Consider the following 25,615-nt stretch of genomic DNA (forward strand, 5'->3'; position numbering starts at 1 on the left):
CTTCAAGGTCCAGTTAAACAACTTCCTTTCAGCTCTCTGGCCTGTATCAAGACACTTGAACCAATTTAAACTGTGATTTTACTGCAGCAATGATCCACCAGCATCTAAAGTGTTGCAGTGGACAGAGTAGGATGTGAAACCTGATTGCCGAGGAGGACCACAAAAACGACATTCATCGCCTTTGAAGAACGTAGGATCTTAATCAGGGACTGATGTGAATGAGACGAGGAAAATCATGAGAACACGAGTGATCATAGTTTTCCTGACTTTCTTTGCAATGATCTCGTCGTTCACTGAAGGAAAAAGTGTAAGATGTTTCTTGCTTTTGTGTTTGTTTTTTTCCGTGTACGGAGTTGATTTTAATATTTATGCGTCATTCAAACTGTGTAACGACAAGCAAAAGGTAATTCTTGAGTAAAACCTCTATTTAGCTTTTCTTTTTTTCTCATGTTACATTACACAGGCTGGACTCATTGCTGAATTATGATTAACACATTATGGTTTGTGGTTGATTTATCCATGTACACAGATGTCTTATCAGTATTTGAAAAGTTTTGTCCCTAAAAGTGACTGATTTTCTGAAACCAAAATTTTGATGAAACTTTAAACTGTCCATCTCTACACTTATTTTGTTTAGTGGAATTTTTTTAACTGTTTGCTACATTATTGTTTATCTTGAGTAGTACCAGTCGATTACTTGTGTATTTATTGTTGTTTTAGTGTGGATATGCAAAGCTGTGTTTTGTCTGTATGTGCGTTTTACTTCACTTACTCTATCTCGTATAAAATTAGATTTTTTTTTCAGATGGCAATTTGACATCTAGCATGTACACTTCCCTTCAGTTGTATTTTAAAAAACTTTGATAAGAAAACTAAATAATTTGCAAAAAAAATAGTAATAATAATTTAATTTAAATAACTTGATTTATAAGGTACCAATTTTGAAACTGTTAAGTTTCAATTTTGAAACTTAATGTTCAATATATTTACCGTATATTGTTCCTACATTGCCAAAGCAAGACATTGTGGTGTGTAATTATTTTCATCCTTTCATCCTTTTCCATCCTTTATGTCCACAATAAACTGAATTAATCACAGTGAATGTAAATAAACCACTCTTAGGGCTGAAGAACTATTCTTCCTTCATTAGAACCCGACTGTACTGAAAGCCTAAACATATCAAACCATCTCCAATTATATCTGGTTGCGCCATACAGCAGAATTCCAGGTCCTTTTTAGAACTTTTTCTAAGTACAACACTGACTAATTCAAATTGAGACATGTTCTTTCGTGACGATCAACTTGAATACCAAAATAAGAGAAAATCTTTGAGGAGTTCTTCTTTTTCTTGATATTTGATGTATTAAAATTTAATGCCTTTATTTATTTATTTTACAGTGTGTATGCAATGGAAAATCAAGATGCCACTGTAAAGGAGTAAAAGGTAACAGGGTAAGTTCAGTTTGCTTTGTCATGCTTTTTTTTTTTTTATTCTGCACTTATGTTTTCTCATGTTATGTCCACTAGGCTCGTTTGGTGGGGTAACATTAAAGGAGACCACACAAGGATTTTCTGATTAAATGAAAGTTAAATTTATTAAATTATAATAAAGAAATAAAACCTGAAAAGGGATTATCTGAAATGAGAAGCCAAAATAGATTAATGCAAAACCCATATCCAACCAGAAATAAGCAAATACAAAACAAACCTAACAAAACCCAACCATAAGATACAAACCAAACCAAATGGGGTTCTGAGGAGAGAGAGGGGAAAAGCCTCCTGTCTGCTGCAGCATGGCAGCTTTTAAAGCAGCAGAGCATCAATCAAGGAAAAACAAAACAACTGTCTCCAGAACCTTACAAGGAAAAAGGGCAGAGACCCACTGTAGCCGTAACACTCAGGATTGAAATTAACAAGGAACAAATCTAAAGTAAAAACTGCTTCTTTTACCCTTGATTTATAGAAAAAAATTCATTTTTCATTCTTTTGTTTAAATACTTATTTACTGAAGCCAGCTTTACCGTCTTTTTGTGACATGACCTGTCTTGGCAGTTCAGGCATACCATATAGATAGTTGTTTAGACAGATTTTTTTTGTGTATATTTCTGTGTAGAAAGACATACTCTATGTGTGCATAGTGCTTGTAGAACAAAGTCCAATTTACTATCTCAAGCATGTGGTGTGTGAGAACTAAGAAATGTGTCATTATGTGTTTGTTGGTGGACACAAAATGCAGACGGTAGCTGGGAGCACTGATCATAGATAATGTTCTTAAATAAAAACTTAAAAATTACAAAAGATCACAGGGAACACAAGGAGCCAGAGCAGAACAAAAACAGGAACCAGGAACAAAAAGCAAGCAGAATATGGATGGGGAAGAAACCAGAATGTGACAAGATTTAACAGGAGGAACTAGCAAAGGAGTGTAGACAGCAGAAGCCTTTAAATAGTGTGAGGGTGAATACTGGAAAATATTTGGATAACTATATATTTCATTCAAGGCAACTTATTCATACTTTCATTTTATTTCTGTCAGCTGTTTCATATTTGTATGGCTAATGTTTTTTGTTTTTTTTTTATAATAAGTTTCTGAATTTAATAATTTCACTGTCAAGTGTCCCTCAGTTTGACGTAACTCAACATAACAATATATAACTTATATATAACTTTCTGAATGTTACAATGCTGCTTTAAATAACCACTAATAAACTTGTGCATGCATGCAAAGGCTTTTATTTAGTTTTACCTTTCTGGGGTTTTTTTTTTCACAAACACTCATTCATTAAACACACAGGGAGAGAAAGGTTTTCCAGGAGATCCGGGTCCTCCAGGACCGACGGGGCACCCAGGATTCTCAGGTCAACCTGGACTAACAGGACCAAAGGTAGAAATTCAACCACACTCTTGTTATTCTGCCTCGTTCTGGCACGTCGTGGTTGTGAACTGGCCAGAGATTGTGATAAATTGCACTTTTTTGTGACCCTTATAGCAACATGTCTTTCAAGATCTCTAAGATTAATTATGTGTTGCATTCTTTGAAAGGGCAGTACTGGGTTTGATGGGCCAATAGGATCAAAAGGCGATCGGGTAACATGATTGCACTTCACAGCCAAATGAGTTGCTAGTATTGTCCTTAACACCAGAGTGTAATGTATTTTTATTTTTGTTCTTCCAGGGACCAGACGGCAAGGAGGGATTTGCCGGATCTCATGGCTTACCAGTTAGTTTTCTCAAGTTTTTTCTAATGTACAAAATCTTACCCTCTGTGTTCTGCAGTCCTTACATCCATTTTGCCTTTTAACTTTTGCTAACTTTATCTCATAGGGTGTTCCAGGTTTACAGGGGCCTCTGGGGCCCCCAGGTGATCCAGGTTGCAATGGAACAGATGTGAGGAAAATATAAATTCTCTACACATTTTTGTTTATACACTCCTTACTTTGACAAAATAATGTACTCATAGGGAGACCCTGGACGTCCAGGTATTGAAGGAAACCCTGGTATTGATGGAAATCCAGTAAGGAGTAAATTCCAATACCTTCTGCATTGGGTACACTGTTCTACCTTGATGAATATTCAGCATTTTTTTTTGTATCTTTTTGTTTTACTTTACAGGGACCTCCAGGTCAGCCTGGTCCTAAGGTAGGGAGTGCTGTTCTAAGCTCTTTGTTTAGTGCTTTTTTTATTCATGAAAGGTGAAACAGCAAATTTGCTGCAGAATAATTATCTTTTAGGAGTTGCAGAGTCTTGAAGCGCCATAAAAAAACAACATGATGCAGCACAATTACTGTCGCTGCTTCCCCCTGCTCCCTGAGCTAATTTTGTATCAGGGCCATGTGAGACTAATAACTTTGTTTGGTTTTTTTTTGAAGATTTTTCTCTTCTCCTTTTTCCCCCGCCTTTTATTCCTTAAGTCAATTTTTTTCTATTTATGCATCAAGGCATTTATTTATGTCAAAGCTTTATTGTAAACTGTTGAGCAAATGCATAAAGATGATTGAATAGCAATTTTTTAAGGTTTTTGATTATTTTTGTGTGTGTTTATGTTTTGGACCTACAGACTATGCAGTTTGTGTATACTTAATTACTCGTTTTATATGTGGTCTCATATATAGTTAAGTAATGGTTGCTGTCTGTCAACATGACTGGGCATTTTGACTCCACCACTGAAACATTCCTTTTTTCCAGCATTTTTACTCAATGATCCTTCTGGGAAATAAACCAAATTCAATATATTGCATTTTTACTCAATGATCCTTCTGGGAAATAAACCAAATTCAATATATTCAAGATTGTGAGTTTAACACTGTCTTAGACCCTACAAAGGGCCACTTAAAATTCAAATTATATATATATATATATATATATATATATATATATATATATATATATATATATATATATATATATATATATATATATATATATATATATATATAAAACCTAAACAAATGGGCCATGTGGATATTTTTGTCTGTTTGTCAGGGTGACACACAGACAACAGGTTACTCAAGGCCAGGGCCACCAGGACCACGGGGAGAAGATGGAAGACCGGTAACTTTATAAACAATAGTATTATACACTAAAACTAACAAAATAGAAATCTTTTTGTTGAACACATTGTGTTAAATCAAAATATTGAATAATGAAATATATGAAATGAAATCTTTATTTATTTTAGACTCAAAAGATTTTGGGGGGGTTTTTTGTTCTTTTTATTTTCTTCCCCTTGTATGTAGGGTCGTCCAGGTTTATCAGGTGAGATAGGACTACAAGGGGACATTGGACTAAGGGGTCCTCCTGTAAGTATCTGTCTGTCTGTCTGTTTTTCCTTCTTTCTTTCTCTTTTCCTTTCTTTCTTCCTTCCTTTCTCTATTTCCTTCTTTCCTTCTTTCTTTCTTCCTTATGCAATGTTTAATCCAAACTTTTCTGTTTCAGGGGTCTCCTGGTAATATTGGAGCTCCTGGCTCCAAGGTATGCATGCATTAAATAAGTTACACTCATTAAAAATGTGTTAAAATTTTCTCAGTATTTGCAATATAACCAGAAGCCACAGCTGTTTTATTTGTACTTCTTTCCTCATTATCAGTTTTTGTCCAACCATGGAGAGATTAAACTTCCACCCATCGTGGTTTTGGTTTCCCGTAGCAGTGTTCACCGATCTGTGTTTTTCTAAGTCTCATTGGTGTAATTCTCACATCACCATTTACATTTGCACCACAGCTTGTATATTTCTCAAAACAATTAACTGCAAAGGGTTAGGGTTAGGGTTGCCACTTGCTCAAAATGGAGAGTCCATTAATCATAATTTAGTATTCATGTCAATAAAAGTGTCAGTGTCTTCACAGAGAAAAGACCTGACACCGTTGTTTTTGAACAAGATTGTCTAGTGAATTTGTAAAGTTTTCTTTTTGACAATTCACTCTGGAAATGTTCAATTCAGAAAAGCTACAACCTTTCTGAAGGCAGAACTATACACGATTTTTACAGGCATTTTAAATCTGCAGTTACAGTAAGTGAAGTAAATGAGGATCAGACGTTTTTATTGCATGTGCTCTTTGCAATTCTAATTTGGTCACAGCATTGTGTGAAATCAAGATACAAACTTATTTACAACAAACAGGAAAAGAAACTTAATGATCATCAGTGAAGCTCGAGGTTCATGAGAGAAATTGCTCAATTTAGGAGAAATTTTCAGGACAGCATGATAGCAAAAAGGACTGAAGAAATGTGTATAATTTGCTCAAGAGCTTTTAATAACTAGTTCAATAGTACTGCTTTTGATTACGCTAGCACTGAAATAAGGATTGCTTTTATGTCAATTATGTCAATTTATCTCAATTGCTTTTATGTCATTTTCAACACAGTTAACACACAGGCCTCCTCGTGGTCAAATTGAAACATTTTGTTTGGCTTGGACTCTAGCTGTGCCAAAACATTTAAAATATGAAACAAACGCAACTATTACCTTCAAACAATACATCTTTTTACCAAGTTTGTGAACTGTTCCAATCAATTGTTTCATAATAGACAACAAAAACTGCAACTTTGTGGGAACCTTAACATGCACTCCTATAGCTTTGGCGATAGGAAATCTTTCCGTCTTGGAATGTGCTTACTTTTGTGGATGTTTGTGACTATAGAGCAGAGTACCGTACCTAAATTTGGGATGTGGATGGAGTTTACAATATGTGAGTGTTATAAAACACACTTCAAAGTCTTGCATACATTCTGCAGGGCCAGGAAGGAGCTCCAGGAAATCGAGGACCAAAGGTAGTTTCTGTTTTTATACCGTACTATGATGATCAGATATCGCTAAAATGAATTTTTCTAACGTAGGGTTTCCGTGGCCCCCGAGGCCCACCGGGGCCTCCAGGCAGGACTAAAGACTTTTTTACCAGCACCCTGTTAATAACGGTATAGTAAAAGTAGTTTTTCACTTATCCCCAGCATAATACTGTGCTGTTCCCTTCGTGTAAAAAAAAAACCAAAAAAAAAAAAAAAAAAACCACCAAAACGTCATAGTTGGGCTGAAAACACCTGAAATATTGCAGATGTACATGATATAACAGGTTTACCATCCCTTTTGGAGTTCCATACATTAAAATAACAATACAATTAAACAAAAAGCACTGCAGCTGATCCATCTTCTCTATTGACTAGTAACCAGTTATGTGTCTTCTGGAGGTAAAAAAAAAAAAATCCAAAGACATCCTGAAAAATAATTTTGAGAAATAAAAACAAAAACAAATCTGTTTTGAAGTCAAAAGGATATTGCTAAACTGCCAATCCACAACTGTGTTGTTGTTTATCTTTAGGGTCATCTACAGTTTCATATATTTAAGCTGGTGTTTTTCTTGCAGGCTAACTTCAGTTCTTTGTGTTCATTAGGATTTAAAAGGAGACAAAGGCGATGCAGGAGACAAAGGATGCAAAGGCGAACCTGTAAGTTTCTCTATAGAATTCATGAAATTGATCATCTCTGCCTGTAGAACATTGGAAATATCTGATTGATTTAGAACTATGCAGGTTTTTTATTTGTGCCTTTGCTTAATCCTTCCTCAGGGATATCCAGGGAGCCTCTACCACACAAAAGGGCAAAAGGGAGACAGAGGAAACCCAGGTCCAGAAGTGAGGATAAAATTGTGTTAACGTCTTTCTCCATACAGCCTGTTGTCTAACTTACTTTTCATTTTTGATCTGTAACGCGTCAGAAAATAGGAAAAAATTATGACCAACAGAGGGCAGCAGTGCAGCATATGCCTTTTTATTCAGTTCTACTGCTTTAGCAAGACGTAATTCCTCCGCCTAGATTAGATCACACACTTCAATTGCCTGCTCATCATTGGCATTTATGGTAAAATAAAAATAAAAAAAATCATAAATACTGTCAACTTTCAAAAGTTTAAGGCACTTTATCTAGATTCTTTGCATCAGTTTTTCCCATTTTCCAAGTTGACTTTGTTGTAACATAGTGTGAAATTTTGTACAATTGAGATTAGTTCTTAATCATTTTCAGACATGGAAAATATTAGATATTTTTATATATCAAATCTGTGTGATTTGTAAGGATTGTACTTTCTTTTTTATCATGATTGTATTTCTTCCCCTTCAAATTCCCCCGACAAACCATGAAATAAACATGAGCTGCCTTTTAACTTGTCTGTCGCTACAAAATGAATTAATACAATGAATACAAATTAACTCGGTTCTGTGTGAAGTCACATAGGATGTGGAAATGCATCAGAGTCGATGAGTAAGGCTCCCATTCTGATGGACAAATCTGTTTCAGCACATTTTAAAATTGCTATGCATTTAAATTACAATGTAATCTATGTCGGCTACTATTTGTGCGAACATAGCTTTTCAATACAAGGGTTCAAAGTTTTATTTAGCTAAAGCACACCTCAGTAAGTCCATGTTGGTTAATTTACAGGGAAAGCAAGGAAAGGACGGTGAACCTGGAAATCGTGGATTCAGGGTAATCACTACTTTAGTTTATGCATGAAAACTGTTTCACTGTTTTATCTGTGTTTTGCAAGTTTTGAATACAATGCAGTTCTGCTTAGGGAAGACCGGGGCGCAGAGGAGAGCCAGGACATCCAGGCCCAATAGGAAGAAGGGTTAGTCAGTCTCCATCCATAGTAAATTGCCTTCAAATATGTTATGATTGTATCTTGTCTTTTTAGGGTGAAAAGGGAAACATGGGTCCATCTGGTCCACCTGGAAACGTGAGTTTGGACTAATATTCACTTTTTGTTCACATATATATTGTGCAGAATAGTTATCAAACTTGTTCATGTTCATAAAGACCTTAAAAATTCTATTTCTATAGCAGCTTGGCTTTCACATTTGTTGTTTTAGCATAATGAGAAAACAATCTGTTGTAATTTTCTAATTTCGGAAACCTTCGGACATTCTCTCTGTGCTGCTGTTTTCAGATACTTTCGCTCGAATCACTCAAGGGACACATGGGAGACCCTGGACCTCCAGGTCTTCCTGGGTTCCCTGGGGCCCAAGGTAGAGGAATATAACTAGCTGACGAATCAGCAAATAGAAAAAAGATATTTGTCCATTTTGCTATTTTATCTAGTCGTTCCCATCCATTCATTGTTTATAATGACAGATTATGAGCAATGTTATTTCTGCACTGGTATGGAGTTTAAAACTACAAATGAATGCTTGTTTGATTGTACAAAGTTTAGAAATGGTAAAATAATATTATTTTTGCAGGTGTTATGGGGTTTCCAGGGCCCCCTGGATCTCCAGGTGTGTATGAGCAACAGATTATCTCACTGTTGGCATTAGCTGCAGTTACTGTCACATTCAAAATATCTTCTTTTTCTTCTATTCAAATTGTGTTTATGTAGGTTATGCGCTTGGGATTTATGTACCAGGTGAACGTGGTTTCTCAGGTCCAAAAGGACATAAAGGAGACCCTGGGGCCCCTGGGGGTATTCACGTGGGGCCTCCTGGGCTAGATGGTGATCCTGGTGATCCAGGGCCTCGGGGAAACCAAGGCAAACCTGGACGCTTTGTAAATGGAAGTAAGTAAAAAACATAAAAATAAAAACATTCATCTTAAAAACAACATTTGTCCTCTGAGTAATATTAACCAAAAGTGCAGAAGCTATAGAGCGACTGTTTGCTCAAAGGGTGCCGTTAAATTTGTAATGACATGAGCATTTTTTAAGACTGTTTTATTTTTAATACCAAGGGTCCTTGCAGGGGGGCCTGTTGTCTGAAATTAAAATTTGTTTCCTAAATTTGTTTCCTAAACAAATCCCTGTAATATCTAAAAGGGGTCAAATACCTCTTCACAAAATTATGAGTATAAATAGTAAAGAGTATAAATAGATTCTATTTTTATTGTATTTTTTATCTTTCATTGATATTTAACAAGGCTTTGTAACCATTCATGCTATGACAGTGCTGACCAGCACAATCAACTCCATATGGATGAGAGAATACTGAAATATTTAATAATTTCTTTATCTTCTCTTTTGTGCATCATAATCCAACTGCAAATCAGTTTTCATTTGAATTAAACTCACACAATATTTACTGATATATTCAAACTGTCTTCTTCATGACAACTTGACTTTAAAGTATTACTGGTTAAATTTTAACTTTAACAACATAAAGCTACATATTTTTTTAAAGTTTAATCAATAATACTTTTATAACAAATTTATGTCAGATCATAATTTCTTGGTTAATGTCAAGTTGTCATAACAAAGACCTTTTGAATAATGTTAGCTTTGTATTAAAAGTGTCACGATTAACCGAATGACTCTTTATGACAGCAGTCATGAATATTCATGAAGACTTACTCATGTTCACGACAGGTGTTATGACATGTTTATGACTGTGTCATGGCAGTCTTATTCACAACCCGTCAAAGAAAGTATTGCCAAAATGCTTTTGTGTGATCTCAGAGCTAATCAACTCTCTTTTTTTGAGCAACTTTTAGCTGACTGTGTCATTAAGAGTCTCCCTGGAATCAAGGGAATTAAAGGTTTAACAGGACCTACAGGGAATAATGGGTATACTGGAGAGACAGGTAATAAATTTGTTTTACTCATTAATTAACAACTATATTGTTTTGCTAGAATGTTGAATTGTATCATTACCAAAGTGGTTAAAAAGTTATATTAATAGAAAGAAAACCATATTTTTTTGTTGTTTGTTTTTTTTCCCACTTGCTGAACATAACAGGAGAGAGAGGGGAGAACTGTTATGAGTGTCAAAGTCCTGGACTTCCAGGACCAGCAGGTCCCCGAGGTCCACCTGGCCTTCCTGGTACAGTTCTTTACTTCACACACATTGTGTTAATGAAAAGGCTTACATTTTGTCTCCTAATAAAACCAGAATATCCTGTACGAATTATATATGTATATATATATATATATATATATATATATATATATATATATATATATATATATATATATATATATATATATATATATATATATATATATATATATATATATATATGTGTCCGCTGTCACTCAGGCACTAATCAAGGACGGGGTGAAAAGGGGGATCCCGGCTTTCCAGGTCCTTCAGGTTTACCTGGGCCTCCAGTAAGAATGCATCATTATCTCATTCCTAATTTGTTTGCTATATGTTATGTTTTTACTTAAATACTATGTAAACAAAAGTATTTTTAACCCAAGGGGTTTAATACGATGTCCGTCTAACCTTTGCAACTACAGTACAATTCTACTCAGCTGCACATTTCTATAGTTTGCAGCATGCTGTATTCAGGTACTGCAATGTGTTGTAAATCAACCCTTACTGTACAGTAGGTTATTCTTAGTTCTGCTTTTACATATTTATTTTTTGTGAATCTACATGCTTCGATCATCTGTCACTTTGTTGCTGGTACACTGGAATTTTCTCTCCGAGGACAACATTCTACTACAAAGTCGCGTCAAACTGTCCAAATTATCTTGCATCAAATACAGATGTAAATAAACAAAAACATAACTAAATAAAATACAAATAATGCTTGACTATTGTACTTTATATGCAAGAATTTCTCATATTTTTTAAAATGATCCACTGGGATTATTACCTTGAACATAGGATTTAGACCTAAGCCATAGAAACCCAAGTTGTAATAAGTAAAATTAAGCTTATATTTTATCTGCTCCTTCCATCATGATTCTAAGTGTTATTATAGAAACTGTTGAGTATGGAAGGCTTTTCCCTGCACTACTTTGGTGAAAGTCGTCTCATTTCTCGTTGCTCCATGGCCAGTCTGTTCTTGACTGGCCATGGAGCAAACAGCCAGTTTAAGTACACCTAGTAGAAAAGATGCCTTTGTCCAGGCAACTGCCAAACCTTGACACATCCACTGGATTGAAAGATGGAGAGGCATCAAACAATACTCGAGAGAACAAGTCTCCACTGCCCTATCCTGTAGGGGCTTGCTTTACACAACACCAACAAGCCCTTCACATTGCATTTAGTGATAAAAGGCTCGTGGGGCTCACTGCGCTCTCTTCTTGAGCTAATCTGAAGGGCACATGAAGTTTGAAGTATTGCCTCTGCACTCTAAGCTACTCAGCAATGGCAACTCCTGTCCCTAAATTATGATTACAATAAGCTTATCACTGTGTGGCTTAGTTGTTGTCCTCCCCTATCACTTGAACTTTGTTATAATACCAACAGTCAACCGAAGAAAATTTAGTTGCCGGAAAATTGTACCCAAGTTGTATGCTAGTGTAATCTCATCGTACAATGTTTGATCAAACGTTTTTTGTTTTTCTTTTTCGTCCTAAAGGGGCCTATAGGTCCATCAGGATTACCAGGCCAGCCGGGGCAAAAGGGAGAGCCATCTAGTTATGTCTCTCCTGGGTTGAAGGGAGACAAAGGAGAACCAGGACTCCCTGGAAGACCTGGTCCAAATGGTTCTCCTGGATCTCTGGGTTTACCAGGAAGGAAAGGCACTAGAGGGCCACCTGGAGAATTGGTAAAAAAAAATAAATAAAAAAATAAAAATTATGACAATTTCTTCACCATAGATCTTATATGATTTTTGGTATTTACTATCTAACAAGGTTCCTTCCCTCACTTAGTCCCAACACCATGAAGTAGGAGACCCTGGGTTTCCTGGTCCACCAGGACCTCGAGGGAAAGAAGGACCCATTGGGTACCCTGGACCAGCAGGTTATGGACTTCCTGGCCCACCAGGGACCAAAGGAGACACCGGTGTACCCGGCCTGCCAGGAGAACCTGGAATTCCAGGTGTGAAAATAAAGATCATTACATTACATTAAAATCAAATCACATAAAAGTACTCAAGTTTCCTTCATTTTATTTGTAGGCCAAAAAGGGGAATCTGGTCATTTTCATACCCAAGGCCCTCCAGGGCCACGAGGATTTCCAGGACCGCCTGGCTTTGAAGGAAGTCCAGGTAATCACGGTCAACTAGCTGGCTGTCTGAGGGCATAGACTGGGCTTTCACTATTTCCACTTTTACAACATAATATTTAACAGCTTAAATTCTGACAAAAAAAACAAAAACTCATCCAGGTGTTCAAGGAGTACCCGGTGTCCCTGGAAAACCAGGCAATCCAGGACAAAAAGGAGAAAGAGGGAGCTTGATACTTAATGGAAAGCCAGGACCCCCAGGGCAGAAAGGTAAATCACAAGGGATTTACAATTTGCTCATATTTATGCTCAAAGATTGTATTTTGTTATTGTATAATCCTTGTTTTTTTATTGTTTTGTTTTTCTTTTTTTCTCTGTGATTGTTCAGGTGATAAGGGGCTGCCTGGCTCTCCAGGTGCTCCAGGCTGGGGTTTACCTGGGCAGTCCGGTCCTCCAGGCCCTCCTGGTGCCCCAGGAGAAAAGGTCAGAAGTCTTCAGTGAAAACATACAGGATGGTGTTTGTTGCGTAGAAGTAGACAGTCACACTCTAAACAATTCATTAGGTAAACAATTCATTAGGCTTTTAAGGATAAGAAACAGAGGACATATATTTCTTAGATTGTGACTGAAACAGGAAGTCCTAAAGCTCTAAAAGATTTAGCAAGTAAGAAGCTGAAATTATATGTAATGTGTTGATTTTCTTTAGTGTAGCTATTTGATTCTACAGCGTTAACTAAATAATTAGTCATGCAATTAATTACCCCATTTAGGGTGACAGTGGCCATGGACACCCTGGTCGTCCAGGTCCTCCGGGACCACCTGGTGAAAATGGAGCTGCAGGGCCTCCTGGCGATCCTGGAATCCCTGGTCTTCCAGGACGTCCTGGAATAACTGGCAAATATGGGCCTCCAGGAGAGAAAGGTAATTGTAGCTAAGAATTTGAAGTTCCAAAGTACAATGATGATAAGAACTTCTTGATGCAGACGAATAGTGTGTCTTGTTTTTTTTTGTTTTTGGTTTTTTTTTAGATAGCATTTTCCTGTTTTTCACATTATTTCATTCTCCCTACAGGAAGAAAAGGTTCTGTTGGCCCACCAGGGCTTCCTGGAACCAAAGCTTCATGTATGGGTTTACCTGGACCAATAGGACTTCCAGGAGCGAAAGGACATACAGGACATAGAGGTAAATCTATATGAACCTAGAATCCTTTAGTGGAACATTTAGACGAAGGTAATGTATAAGATGTGACAAATACATGAGATGTCTGGTTTGTAGTTGTCTACCGTTTAACTTTAGATTTCTATTAATAGTTATCATAATTTTATTCTTCCATTCATTCCCCAAGGGGCTAATGGCTTGCCTGGAGAGAAAGGTGATGCGGGTTTACCTGGATTTGGTTCTCCTGGCCTTCAAGGCAGTCCTGGACCCTCTGGATTGTCAGTTCCGGGTCCACCTGGGACTCCGGGGCGGAAGGGATCTCGGGGTCAAGATGGCTGGCCTGGTCAACAAGGTATTTATGATGGTTTACTTTGTCTTAGTCTTTCTATCTATCCATTTCTCTCTTTGAATATGCAGGTCCAGTCTCTGGTAAGCCTATTCAAACTGCTTGATTTATGTTTTCTAAAGTTTGTATTTTGTGTGATATAGCAACACAAACCTGTGCTTAATACTCTTACCAGGACAAATATACAGTTTTAATTATTTACAGAAAACAAAACCCTGAAAACATAACTTTTTAGGGCTCATCTATGTTTTCCATAAGCACCCCAGCAAATAAAATCTACAAAATTAGTAGTTGAGCTTTTAATCTCTTGGATTACTTTTCTACTAGTGGGTTGAATGGGTTCCCAGATACACTAAATGTCTGTTGGCTGCTGCTTTTAAGCTCTGAAGGACAACTTGCTATCTGGGTTGGGATTCACAGTCTGATTCTGTACTTTGACATCTTTTTTTCCCCATAGAAGTAATCCAGACTTAACCCTAGATGTGTTTTGTGCACCATGAAATTGAAAAACAACCAATGATGCCATTAGTTGCAAACCGGGTACATGTCATGTCTTATTTGTCCTCAGGCTATAGAATATAAAACGTATTCTAAAAATATTTGCTTGCATAATAGTTGATTCCATATGTTGTTTTATATTTGGATGCTTGATCCATTAAAGTGCTGTAGAAAACACACAATGCATATAAAGCAGAGCTATTTCACCCATTTTCACTGACATCAAAATGTATTTTTAGGACAAATAGGAGACCGTGGGCCTGATGGTATATCTGGACATGGTCCAGATGGAAACCCAGGGAATAAAGGACAACCTGGACCAAGAGGTAACATTCATCAATCAGTCATATGTTTAGGTTTCAATGTTTGATGTACACTTTCAAAATGTTGGTAGCAATTTGTTTATGGTTCACAAGTTAGATTCAGTCAAATTCCTTGTGACCATTTTACAGGGGACCCGGGCCCAGACGGAGCAAGAGGCCGACAAGGATCCCAAGGCATGGAGGGAGATCCAGGTGATAGAGGCCCTCCAGGACTTCCTTGTCCGACACGCATCTACACTGGGCCACCAGGAGATCCTGGAGAACCAGGTTCCTTTATTATAACTACTTATAAGACTTTCTCTTTGAACTATAATTTCACATCCAACTACACTTTCAAGATGATATTGAATAAAACATGGTTGATGTGGTGAGCATATTTTTGTGAAAATCTGTTTTTTTTTTTTCAACTATGTGAATGTTAAGACTATTCTTGTTCTGTTTCTGTTAGGAAATCCTGGTTTACCTGGTCTCACCGGTGAGCCTGGAAGACCTGGACCAAAGGGACAGAGAGGAAGAGCTGGACCACAAGGGGACGTGGGGCAGAGAGGTTCACTATTAATTGCCATTGTTTCATCCAAAATATTCTAACACACTGTTTGGAGACTAGATCTGTCCTGTGTTTGTTTGTGAGTACAGGTCCTCCTGGAGACCCTGGTGTTGATGGTCAAGGGGCATCTGAAGTTAGGCGAGGACCAGATGGACTCCCAGGAGATCCTGGACATAGGGGTCATCCTGGTAAGAATTACTCCATGAAAGGAATCATGCCTAATGTGACAAATTAAAACCACCATCTTCTAAAAACGTAATGCTATAAATATATATGTCTTGGCCATAGTCTTCATGAATATTTCACTGTTAAACCGAAAAATGGCAAGAATGTTCTTGTTTCCTAATGAGGAAACATTATTCTCCTTTCACGGAATAATGGATCCATAAATAATTTATTCTTTGCTGTTTACTATAGCAGAGTAAGAGTAAGATCGCCTACATATTCTGCTATTTCTACATATAAGAGTAATTTTATTGCTCTGCTCACATTTTACATATCAACGTAAAAACAATCTTCCTAAGCCAATACAAAGAATTTTCACAATTTTATCCTATCACTAGTCAAATACAGTTAGTGGCACAAAAAAGTCCAATAATTAAACCAAAGCGAGTTGAAGCAGAAATGTGCTGGTTCCTTAATGTGAATTAAAATATAAATGACAAATCTTCAGTAAATAACACCCATGTTGCGACCATAAACATTCCCCTGAATTATTTCTTGGGCAATACAGAAATATCTAAACTTCTCCCCTAAGAGTAGTTGGTTTGGCATGTAATTATTTAATATAATGTGATATTCCTTCAATGTTTTATATTTTGTTTTAGTAAGAGGAGTAACACTGTTGAGCCTAACAAGTTTGTTAGATAAACTGTAAAATGTAGAAATTGCTGTTATGTGTTGGGTTTTTTGCTGCTGTTATATCAGAATAGCTGATTGTTTGCATTTCCACAGGGCTCAAAGGAGTGAAGGGAGATCCTGGAATTCCTGGAAGGCCAGGACCAGATGGTGTTCCAGGTCCAACAGGCAGCAAGGGAGCTGCTGGAGAACCAAGCTATGTGTACGGACCACCTGGACCACCTGGACAAAAGGCACTAAACAAGGATTTTTGATGATGATGCTTTTAGTTCTGCTTAGTAAAAAAAATATGCAGCTGGATATAAACTTAAACAGAATTTGTGGGCTTTTGTTTTTTTGTTTTTTGGGGGGTTTTTTTCCTCTCCCTACATGCCAGGGTGAACCAGGGTCCAGGAGTGATGTCCTCCTCAAGGGACAGAAAGGAGAACCTGGGATTGAAGGACAAGTAGGTGTTCCAGGACGCCCTGGAGCAAAGGGGAGCACAGGACCTGATGGAAAAAATGGTTATTTAAACTGATTTTTAATACGGAAGGGTGGTTATTATGTGTTCTCCAGCCACATAATGGCATTTTACAGCACAATTAAGCAACTATGTCACCTTTAGTTGTTACAAAAATTCAGTATACATCAACCATAGCTTAACAAGAAGTAGACTTTGGAAATTAATGCATTGAAATTGGCCTGTGTCTGTTTAGAAAGCTTGTGCTCTTTCTAACACTCCACCTACAGAACATTATGCTGCTCCATTACGCCGTTTATAGCTGTTCTTAGGAGCTTTGCTTTAAGAAGTAGTTTGTATGATAACCTCAGCAGATGTGTAGTTCTACCTCGTGTTTTCTAATTGCTGCTGCTACTCTGGTGGAGATGTGTGGAGAAGGCGCGGGGGAGGGGTTCCCTGAGAGGTGGAGGCTCGGCAGCTTCGAGGAAGAGCTTTGTGTATAGCGGTGCTTTGTGGGAGCAAACACTTTGGCACCCCTGAATGGATGCCACAGAAATTCAAGGATTCCTCAAACATACATGAAAGGGTAATAAAAGAGGCACCCCAGGTGTGTTTTTGATGGGGGAATAACATTAAAACAAATATGAAGCTAAAATAAAGTTGATTTTACACCTTCCATCCCATCTGTAAGTAATTTGTGATCAATTTCACTTCTTATTATTTTTGAAATGGGGGATATTATGGAAACTCAAAGTTTTTGAATTTTATATTATTTTAATAAAACACATACCAGAGCATCAAGCATCAGAAAGGGTTGGAAGTTCTGAAAGAGACGGAGGCCATAAATGAAAAAAATATTTTCATATTAATTTAATAGTAGCACTGATTAAAATACATAATAACCCCCTGATAGTCCATTTTGTTCTTCAAATTATAGTTGTATCTTAAATAAGTTTCATCTTCTTAATTGTCATTTATTTGTCTTTCCCATTATGTGGTTCAGGTTCCCCAGGATTTCCAGGTCCAGTTGGTTCTGATGGTCCTCCTGGAATAAAAGGACACATCGGACCTATTGGACGACCAGGTACCATGTCATAAACCCTCAGGATACGACAATAACACAGATGTCAACCAACCTAGTAAAATATATCTTTACTTATATTTTACTGGACAAAACAAATGATCGCAATTTCTTTAAGTCAATGAAGAAAAAACTGAAATAATTAGCTTTGCACCAGAAAAATCTATTTAAGATAAAGAAGATTCTTGAGTCTCTTAGTCTTTTGGCAAAAATAGCCTTTCAAAAACAAACTCTGATTTACTGACTTTACTTGTAAAAATCATGTCAGCTGGTTTGAACCTGTTTCTGGCTTTTCTTTTGTCTTGTCTGAATTATTATAATGCAATCTACATGTGTCTATCCAAAACTTCCCTGGACCTGTGGTAGTCTATATTAAATCTTCTCATGCGACTCCATAATTATTGCAGCTACATTCAATTACTGTGCATTTTGTAGTGGACTATAAACCATCTGACTGGGTTCCTTTAATCTGCTTTCGTTCGTGTGCTTTGTGTGTTCATCCTCTGATTGGTGAAGTACTTTTTGCTTTTAATCTTGAAAGGTGCTGGTTCCTTCCTTACTTTTGTTTCCTCAGGTATTCCAGGCCCAACAGGCCTTACTGGGGAGCATGGTATAAAAGGAAGCCAGGGACGGGATGGTATTCCTGGGCCACCGGGTCAAATAGGGGAGACTGGTAACAAAACCCATCTTTAAGTCTCTTTCTTTCACCGGATACAAGTTTGCTTCCTTTGAAGCTTAATCTTGATTTAATTTTTCCACTTGCAGGTATAATAGAAGGAGCACAAGGAAGACCCGGTGATCCAGGCCCACCAGGTGAGTTACTGGTCAATGAATTAAATAATTTCAAAATGTTCCATTTAAAGTATGCATACTTTACAATAGTTGAATAGTTCACACAGTTACATGAAGTTTAATTTATGGTTCACTGATTAACTATGGTTAGATTAAAAAAGGATAAGAGCATTGCTGTACTCTTCTTGCCTTAGTTAGCAACAGTATATAAATATTATAGGCTGGGATGAGAGAATTTGCTATTTTGTGGAGTTGGACCCCAAATGGTGTCTAGTTTTTACTACGAATAACTATAAATAATAGTTGATAAAACTAGTAATTCAGATGAAACTACCAAGTCGGGGAAATTGTAAAGAACATACAATTTCATACATGCTTCAAGACCAATGATTGAATGGGTCAGTTTCGGTTATTGTCTTTAAAGGTTTTAAAACAACTGCTGAAGTCATAAGTCCAGCACTGATCCTCACTGAACAGCAAGATGCTACATGTGTATGAAATGAACACAGAAGACCTGCCTCCAATATACAAGCCTTAAAGAGTTTTAAGAATTCAACCTTACAGTTAAATACTTTACTCAACAAATTCACTAAACTGGTAACATTCAACTAAACTACTGACAAAACAATAAAGTGATGAAGCTAATAATAACAGTTCAAGTAGAAATAAAACCGATAAAATTATGCAATGATGTCACAGTTCAGTGTTTTTAACTAATTCGGATTGGCTTGCACTAGAATGTCTTGTGTGTTTCTCTAGCAGTAACACCAGAAATATGTAACAAACAAAACATAAATTAACCCATACAGTAGAATGATCATTCGCAGCATCACAATCCAGTATGAATATGCATGCTTCAAGACCAACCATTGAATAGAAAGGTTTTGTTGGTGAGACCAATTTTGGCTCAAATTTAGACTAACTGATGAACTTGGTATGTACTCTAAATAAGGATGTCACAATGTAAAAGGCAAAACAATTATTGAGGAAGTAATGTTTTTTTTAGTTTTGACTGAATTAGAAATCAATAGCCTTTTTGATATTTGATTTTTAATCTATGCATCAATTATCACAGTAATGTATATTTTAAAAATGTAATTTAATAATTCAAGGTACCAAGAAGGTGCCTTAAATGAACACAATAAATATTATGTTTTTTTTTTTAACAATTTCTTTTAACTCCCAAGCATTGTAAATAACCATATTGACAGCTGATGAGTGTCAGTGGTTTGCCTCAGCTGTTTGTTTGTTTTTTTTGTTGTTGTTGTTGTTGTCTTTTTTTAACTCAGGTCCTCCTGGGGATATCGGTCCACCTGGTTTGTATGGCAGAGGGAGTCCGGGACCAGAAGGGGACAGGGGAATCCCAGGCCTACTTGGACTTCCTGGTGAATCAGGACCACCAGGAAGAGAAGGGACTTGTATTCCAGGACCTAAAGGTGATCGTGGATTCCCTGGTAACCCAGGAAACCAAGGTGAGTATGTTGAGCTGGAGAATTAGACTTATCTACATTTCTCAGTGAAGAAATGCCATGTTCGTCCACAATCTTTGTGTTTTACACAAATATCACTTCATTTTAATATAGGCTACCCTGGTCCACCAGGCCCTCAAGGTCTCGTAGTATCAGGGTTCAAAGGAGACAGAGGAGAGCCAGGGTTCGCAGGAAGACCAGGTTTAGGTGGGCCCCCAGGAAATCCAGGCCCTCAAGGACCACATGTAAGTGATACTAACATTTGCTTCATCACCAGACAACAAACTTTAATTAAAAATGCGTATTAATATTTTTTTTATTTCTTACTACACTTTCAGTAGTAAGAAAGTGTAATACTTTCTTACTACTGTAAGAAAGTATTACACACTAATACTTTCTTTACACAAGTATTAGTGTGTAAAGAAACACACTAATACTTGTGTTTCTTTATTTTTCTAAAAGTCCACAATATGTTGGAAAATCTTCTATGTATTCTTCTTGTGCATGTGTTACAAGAAAATGGTAACTAAAAGTATTTCTTCATGACTTCAAGTCTAGTCTTTGACTTTTTCTGTCTCATAAACCTTTTTAAGGGTCCACCTGGTGTATTTGGATTCCCAGGACCAAGAGGAGACCCTGGTCCCCCAGGGAGATATGGCCCCCCTGGTAATCTATCATCTTTCAGCTGCAGACAAAAGTGTGATCTATCACTGCAAAAGAATATGGTGCGCAAATGATTTATGTTGCAACAACTGTGATGAAATGGTTTGTGCTTAAAATACTGGAGACAAAGACAATAAAGATTTATGAGACTTCATTTTTGCTTTTGTCTGCAATAACTGCTCAAGTGGTGTTTCTGCAGGAGGTTAAGAGAACATACAAACTCTTTGAAAATCTTGCCAAATTATTTGTGACAGGTGACAGAGGAGACCCTGGATACAGCCCAGGTCCATGTGGTCCACGTGGGCACAAAGGTTTTCCTGGACGCCCAGGTCCATCAATAGCCTTCATTAGTAGAAAGACATTTACTCAATCTAATCCTCCTACAGCACCGTTCTCGGTGCTTTTTTATTTTCAACAAATAACTTATTCTTTCCTGCTGTGTACTTGAAGGTCGCAAAGGTGAACCAGGCTATGTTGACAGAATATATGAACCAGGACCTCCTGGATTTCCTGGTCCTAAAGGCAATCAAGGACTTCCAGGAGTGATTGGGCCACCAGGATCACTAGGACCGCCAGGTGAACAAGTTTATAATTCTATTGCCCAGTGAATAAATAAGTAGTGCATCTATTTTAAGATGTTTGTTTATTTTAAGGGGTGAAGAATTATGTAAAATCGACATTTTTTGTGTTTTATGCCATGTTATAATGTTATTCAGGGGTGCCTAAACGCTTGCTCCCACTATTATTTAAAACTAGCTCGGAGCTGTTTTACATAATATAGATAAATATGTCTTTCAATGAATAAATTGAAATACGTTCATCTCGTCTCCCAGGACCGCCTGGCGTCAAAGGACCACGCGGAGTGAGCCCCCCTGGTCCTCCTGGATTCACTGGCCACAAAGGAGACAAGGGAAAAACCGGATTCCCAGGTTTGTTTGTAAAACAGGGTCCAGCCTTTTACTGTCAGTGTGACCTAATGAAGTGAATAGTGAGTGCATTCACATTCTTTTAACTCCTCTCTTGAAGTTTAGCTAACTTTTTTAGATCATAATTTATTTTTTTATTTTTTTATCAGGTTAGGTCCAGCTGTGAGAATGTGCACAGACGTACATAGAAAATGCTTGAAGTTTAAGCCTAAAAAGTTTTCAATTAAAGTTGCCTGAATTAAATCTGGTATTTGAATATGCTGCTTAGGTCAAGTAGGCGGACCAGGACTTCCTGGTCGAAAAGGATTAAGAGGTTTGCCTGGGAGAGCAGCTACACATTACACAGATGGTTTTGTGATTGCCAGGCACAGTCAGAGCATTAATGTCCCTGACTGCCCTCATGGCACCAGTCTCATCTACTCTGGTTATTCCCTCCTCTTCATCAATGGAAACGAGAGAGCTCATGGCCAGGACCTTGGTATGAACATAAAGATCATCATATACATAAATATTGTGTACTTCACTGATCATAGTAATCTGTGTTTTCACTTGGGTCACAACAAAATATTTCCTCAAATGTTTTTTCTCTAAATTCTCAGGCACAGTGGGAAGCTGCCTCCCTCGTTTCTCCACCATGCCCTTCCTGTTCTGCGATACAGAAAGTACCTGCCGCTATGCTTCCCGTAATGACTATTCCTACTGGCTGTCCACTGATAAGCTCATGCCTGCCAACATGGTTGCCGTCACAGCTGATAAAGTTGCCCCCTACATCAGCAGGTCAGACAAGAGTATACACACACATTCAACACAGCATTATTGTGAAAAAAAATATTAGTTTTCTGTTTATCTTAAATATATAGACTGTAAAACCAGAAGGTTTTATACGCTATAAAACAGCACATGAACTTGCTTTCTATTATTTCAGACTAAATAATAGAGATTAGTTATGATGACCTAATTTATTGCTCTTTCCTAAATCGCAATAAAGTGACAGTTCATTTCAAAACATCTTTTTTTAAGTGTCTAACAATAGTTTTCTGTTTTTTTTTTTTTTTAACCATTCCTCCAATCAGAACTGGTGTAACTTGTCAGGTTTGTAGGCAGCCATATTTAAATACACATTTTCTATGGTGCCCTGAAATTTTCAAGGGGGACCTAAATCAGACCTAATTAAGCCTCTAAACTGCTGACTATTTTGTGAAGTTTGTTGTTTTTCAAACTTCTTTTATCTCATCCCAGCTTTCCATTTTCATTCATGATTTAGGTGCTCAGTTTGTGAAACAACCTCCAAAATCCTAGCTTTCCATAGCCAGAACACTCTGATACCTGAATGTCCCAGAGGTTGGGAGACCCTGTGGACTGGTTACTCATTTATAATGGTAAGAAAGCAAACTCTTTAGCTCCCGGATTGCTCGATCCCATAAAACATCATGTTCATTTTTCTTTAAATATTATATTTTCCAGCAAACCGGAGCAGGAGCAGAAGGATCCTCCCAACCTCTGATGTCTCCTGGGTCATGTATGGAACATTTCCGCCGAGTGCCTTTTATTGAGTGTCACGGCAGAGGCACCTGTAATTACTATCCTGACTCCTTCAGCTACTGGCTAGCCTCCCTTGACCGAAACAACATGTTTAGGTAAACTGTTTAATCAGTGATAAATATTTTATAAAATATTTTATCCAAATATTTGATAACTTACTTAGTTTTTTCTCTTCTTGCCACATATTCTGACAATCTAAGTAGAATTTCAGATTTTTTTTTGTACCATGTCCTGAGGAGATTGACTTTTTGTGACATGATTTATTCATATCTCTTGAACCTGTGCTAGCATATTTTTTTTCCTTTTTCAAGTAAATTATTATTTCTTGATTATTTTCCCTGTGTGTCTAACAGATTTTTTGTTTTTGTTTTTGTTTTTTTCACTCCTGTAGAAAACCGGTTCCCCAGACTGTGAAAGGATTTTCTCTAGAGAGAGTCATCAGTCGTTGTCGGGTCTGCAGAAAATTCTGAAACTGTGGCACTGGTGCAAACTGGAGAAAATGGTTAAATTCGCAATTTGTGAAATAGATACATTTTTAGTAACATGTATTGGTTGTACTTTTAAATACTTGTTCATTTTACATTTGTATTACCATCATCTTTGGTGATCATTTTGTATATTCTGGAAATGCACTAAATCTTATTATTCTGTGCTTCAGCACAATTGGGGGCACTACTACCGAGAAGAGTTTTTAATACTCTGTTTTACTTATTTTTCATTTTCCTTTTCTTTATATCATGTTCATAATAGGTGTTACAGACATGACATTTTTGGCGAAACAAACTCAAACTTTGACAACTTTTGGCATATAAACTCACTTCACAGCCCATGTTGTAATTTCCACAATATATTATCAATGATTTTATCATGATTTTTCCTTCCAATAACACTTTCACGATTCTAATAAAGGCTAAAATTTATACTAATAAAAATATCCTTCCTTATTAATGGCATGAATTTTTCATATTCCAAATGTGATACTTCATTTTGTATTTAGTGTGTTTCTGTTTATATGAAAACTGTTCTTTGCCTTTACCTTAATGTGTTTTTTTTTTGTTTTTGTTTTTTTTTTTTTGACGCTGTTTGATTAATTTGCCTGTTTCTGGGTTTTAGATGTTGAAGGAACATTTGAACCAGCACTATCCTTAGAAAGTTGGCCCTTAAATTCTTGGAACCCCTTAGCTGATTCAAAATAACTCTACAAAGTATTTCTTAATGTACATAAATAATGACTTGAATTCCTCCATTTGTGTAAGGTCATCCGGCTGCTGAAACTAGCACAATTTGTTAGACTTTTGTCATTGATATTAAAGCGGAGCATTAGTAAACAGATTGGTAATCTTTGAATTGTCTCAAAGATTCATCTTTTCGATCTCATGCATGTTTGTCTTTTTGCAGTCTCTTGAGTGTCTTGCAATCAATTTGTGATATTTTAAATTGTTTTTCTCAATCAAAATGACTAATTGTGTGGTACTGCTTTAAAAATATTTACAAGGAATTTGGGCTATTTTTTCCTCATTAAATCCTTTCCAAAATCTATATATAGAAGAAAAAGAATTTTTTTGAATAACAAGCAGGCAGATTGGACACAGAAACCTTTTCATTATTTAAAGAATTGAATAGTTCAATTTTTCTTACTTGCCATATCATGGACAGTGACTTGACATCAAGTACCAAAAGTAAGACTGAGGCAGCACAAAAATATGCAGTTCTCCCTTCTTATGCTGTCTGGAACATTGTTTCTCAACTCTGATCTTCAATGCACACCACCCTGCATGTTTTAATTGTGCTCCTGCTGCTGATTTCAATATTTGACTAATTTAAAAATAATAATCTGCAAAAGACTGCAGTTCTTTACTAAATCGCAATCCTTTGAATCGGGTGAGTTAGAGCAGAGAAACATCTAAAGCAAGAGCTGGTATCTTGAATGTTTAGATATTTTTCCCTGGTTCATTACACCTGAATCAAATGACGGCTCATTACCAGGTCTTTGCAAAACTTGATGACGTGCTGAGGAGGTAGTTAGACCATTTGAATTGGGTGAGCAGAGGCACATCTAAAACTGGTAGGAGACCAGTTTTAAAGGACTGGAATTGGACACCCACAGGCTAAAGCATGCGGGGCAGTGTACCTCCAGGATAAGGGCTGAAAATTAGTTGTCTAGAGTTAAAGAAATCTCAGACAATTTATTGCAGATTCACTGCCCCAACATAACCTCTTCTAAATCAGACTCCCAAAGCCAGACATGCTAGTAGGAATGGCTAACTTTTGTTTTGCTAATTAAGTTGGGCTGCTATAGCGACATCACAGTGAGCATGTAACATTGCTATTCTGTATTATTTACTGTATTGTTTTCACTGTCTAATATTCTTAAGTAAAACAATTTTTTGTAAATATATTTTTGAGGCAACAAGTATGACAGGAACAACAAATCAAAACTGGAAAAAACACGGAGTTATTAAAATGCAAAATGATAATAATAATATAGAGATAAATTGTGAGTGCTAAAGACTAAAATTTAAATATTAATTAATGTCTGATATTTTTGACTGATTAGAAATAAATCTTTTCAATTTTAATTTTGTTGCATTT

General features: G+C 36.8%; 1 protein-coding gene across 1 annotated transcript; it reads left to right on the top strand.

The window, feature by feature from the left end:
- The first annotated feature begins 19 nt into the window (after window positions 1–19).
- Window positions 20–24,370, top strand: LOC122840807 (collagen alpha-5(IV) chain-like). The gene is made up of 52 exons (XM_044133487.1): window positions 20–307; window positions 1,399–1,452; window positions 2,795–2,884; window positions 3,043–3,087; window positions 3,176–3,220; window positions 3,325–3,387; window positions 3,461–3,514; window positions 3,613–3,639; window positions 4,483–4,551; window positions 4,737–4,799; window positions 4,936–4,971; window positions 6,235–6,270; window positions 6,337–6,414; window positions 6,889–6,942; window positions 7,063–7,128; window positions 7,934–7,978; window positions 8,067–8,120; window positions 8,187–8,228; window positions 8,439–8,517; window positions 8,731–8,766; window positions 8,868–9,044; window positions 9,971–10,060; window positions 10,216–10,299; window positions 10,516–10,586; window positions 11,792–11,980; window positions 12,087–12,255; window positions 12,335–12,424; window positions 12,544–12,651; window positions 12,770–12,864; window positions 13,152–13,302; window positions 13,453–13,563; window positions 13,727–13,891; window positions 14,623–14,709; window positions 14,836–14,973; window positions 15,155–15,253; window positions 15,343–15,441; window positions 16,208–16,344; window positions 16,488–16,614; window positions 17,554–17,634; window positions 18,206–18,304; window positions 18,397–18,444; window positions 19,713–19,895; window positions 20,007–20,137; window positions 20,486–20,558; window positions 20,810–20,884; window positions 21,006–21,131; window positions 21,389–21,484; window positions 21,750–21,959; window positions 22,081–22,258; window positions 22,746–22,860; window positions 22,946–23,118; window positions 23,415–24,370. The coding sequence occupies exons 1-52, from the start codon at window positions 236–238 to the stop codon at window positions 23,491–23,493; spliced, it is 4,962 nt and encodes a 1,653-aa protein (XP_043989422.1). The 5' UTR covers window positions 20–235; the 3' UTR covers window positions 23,494–24,370.
- The last annotated feature ends 1,245 nt before the right edge of the window (window positions 24,371–25,615 follow it).

The sequence above is a fragment of the Gambusia affinis genome, linkage group LG12 (assembly GCF_019740435.1).
Source record: "Gambusia affinis linkage group LG12, SWU_Gaff_1.0, whole genome shotgun sequence".
In the NCBI taxonomy this organism is placed as follows: Eukaryota; Metazoa; Chordata; class Actinopteri; order Cyprinodontiformes; family Poeciliidae; genus Gambusia; species Gambusia affinis.

What these genes read in the sequence shown, in the direction of transcription:
- LOC122840807 (XM_044133487.1), top strand. Translation starts at nt 236, where the DNA reads ATGAGAACACGAGTGATCATAGTTTTCCTGACTTTCTTTGCAATGATC. An exon ending in AGGATCACTAGGACCGCCAG is followed by an intron (nt 21,132 to 21,388) that starts GTGAACAAGTTT and finishes CTCGTCTCCCAG; the next exon opens with GACCGCCTGGCGTCAAAGGA. An exon ending in GACCGAAACAACATGTTTAG is followed by an intron (nt 23,119 to 23,414) that starts GTAAACTGTTTA and finishes TCACTCCTGTAG; the next exon opens with AAAACCGGTTCCCCAGACTG.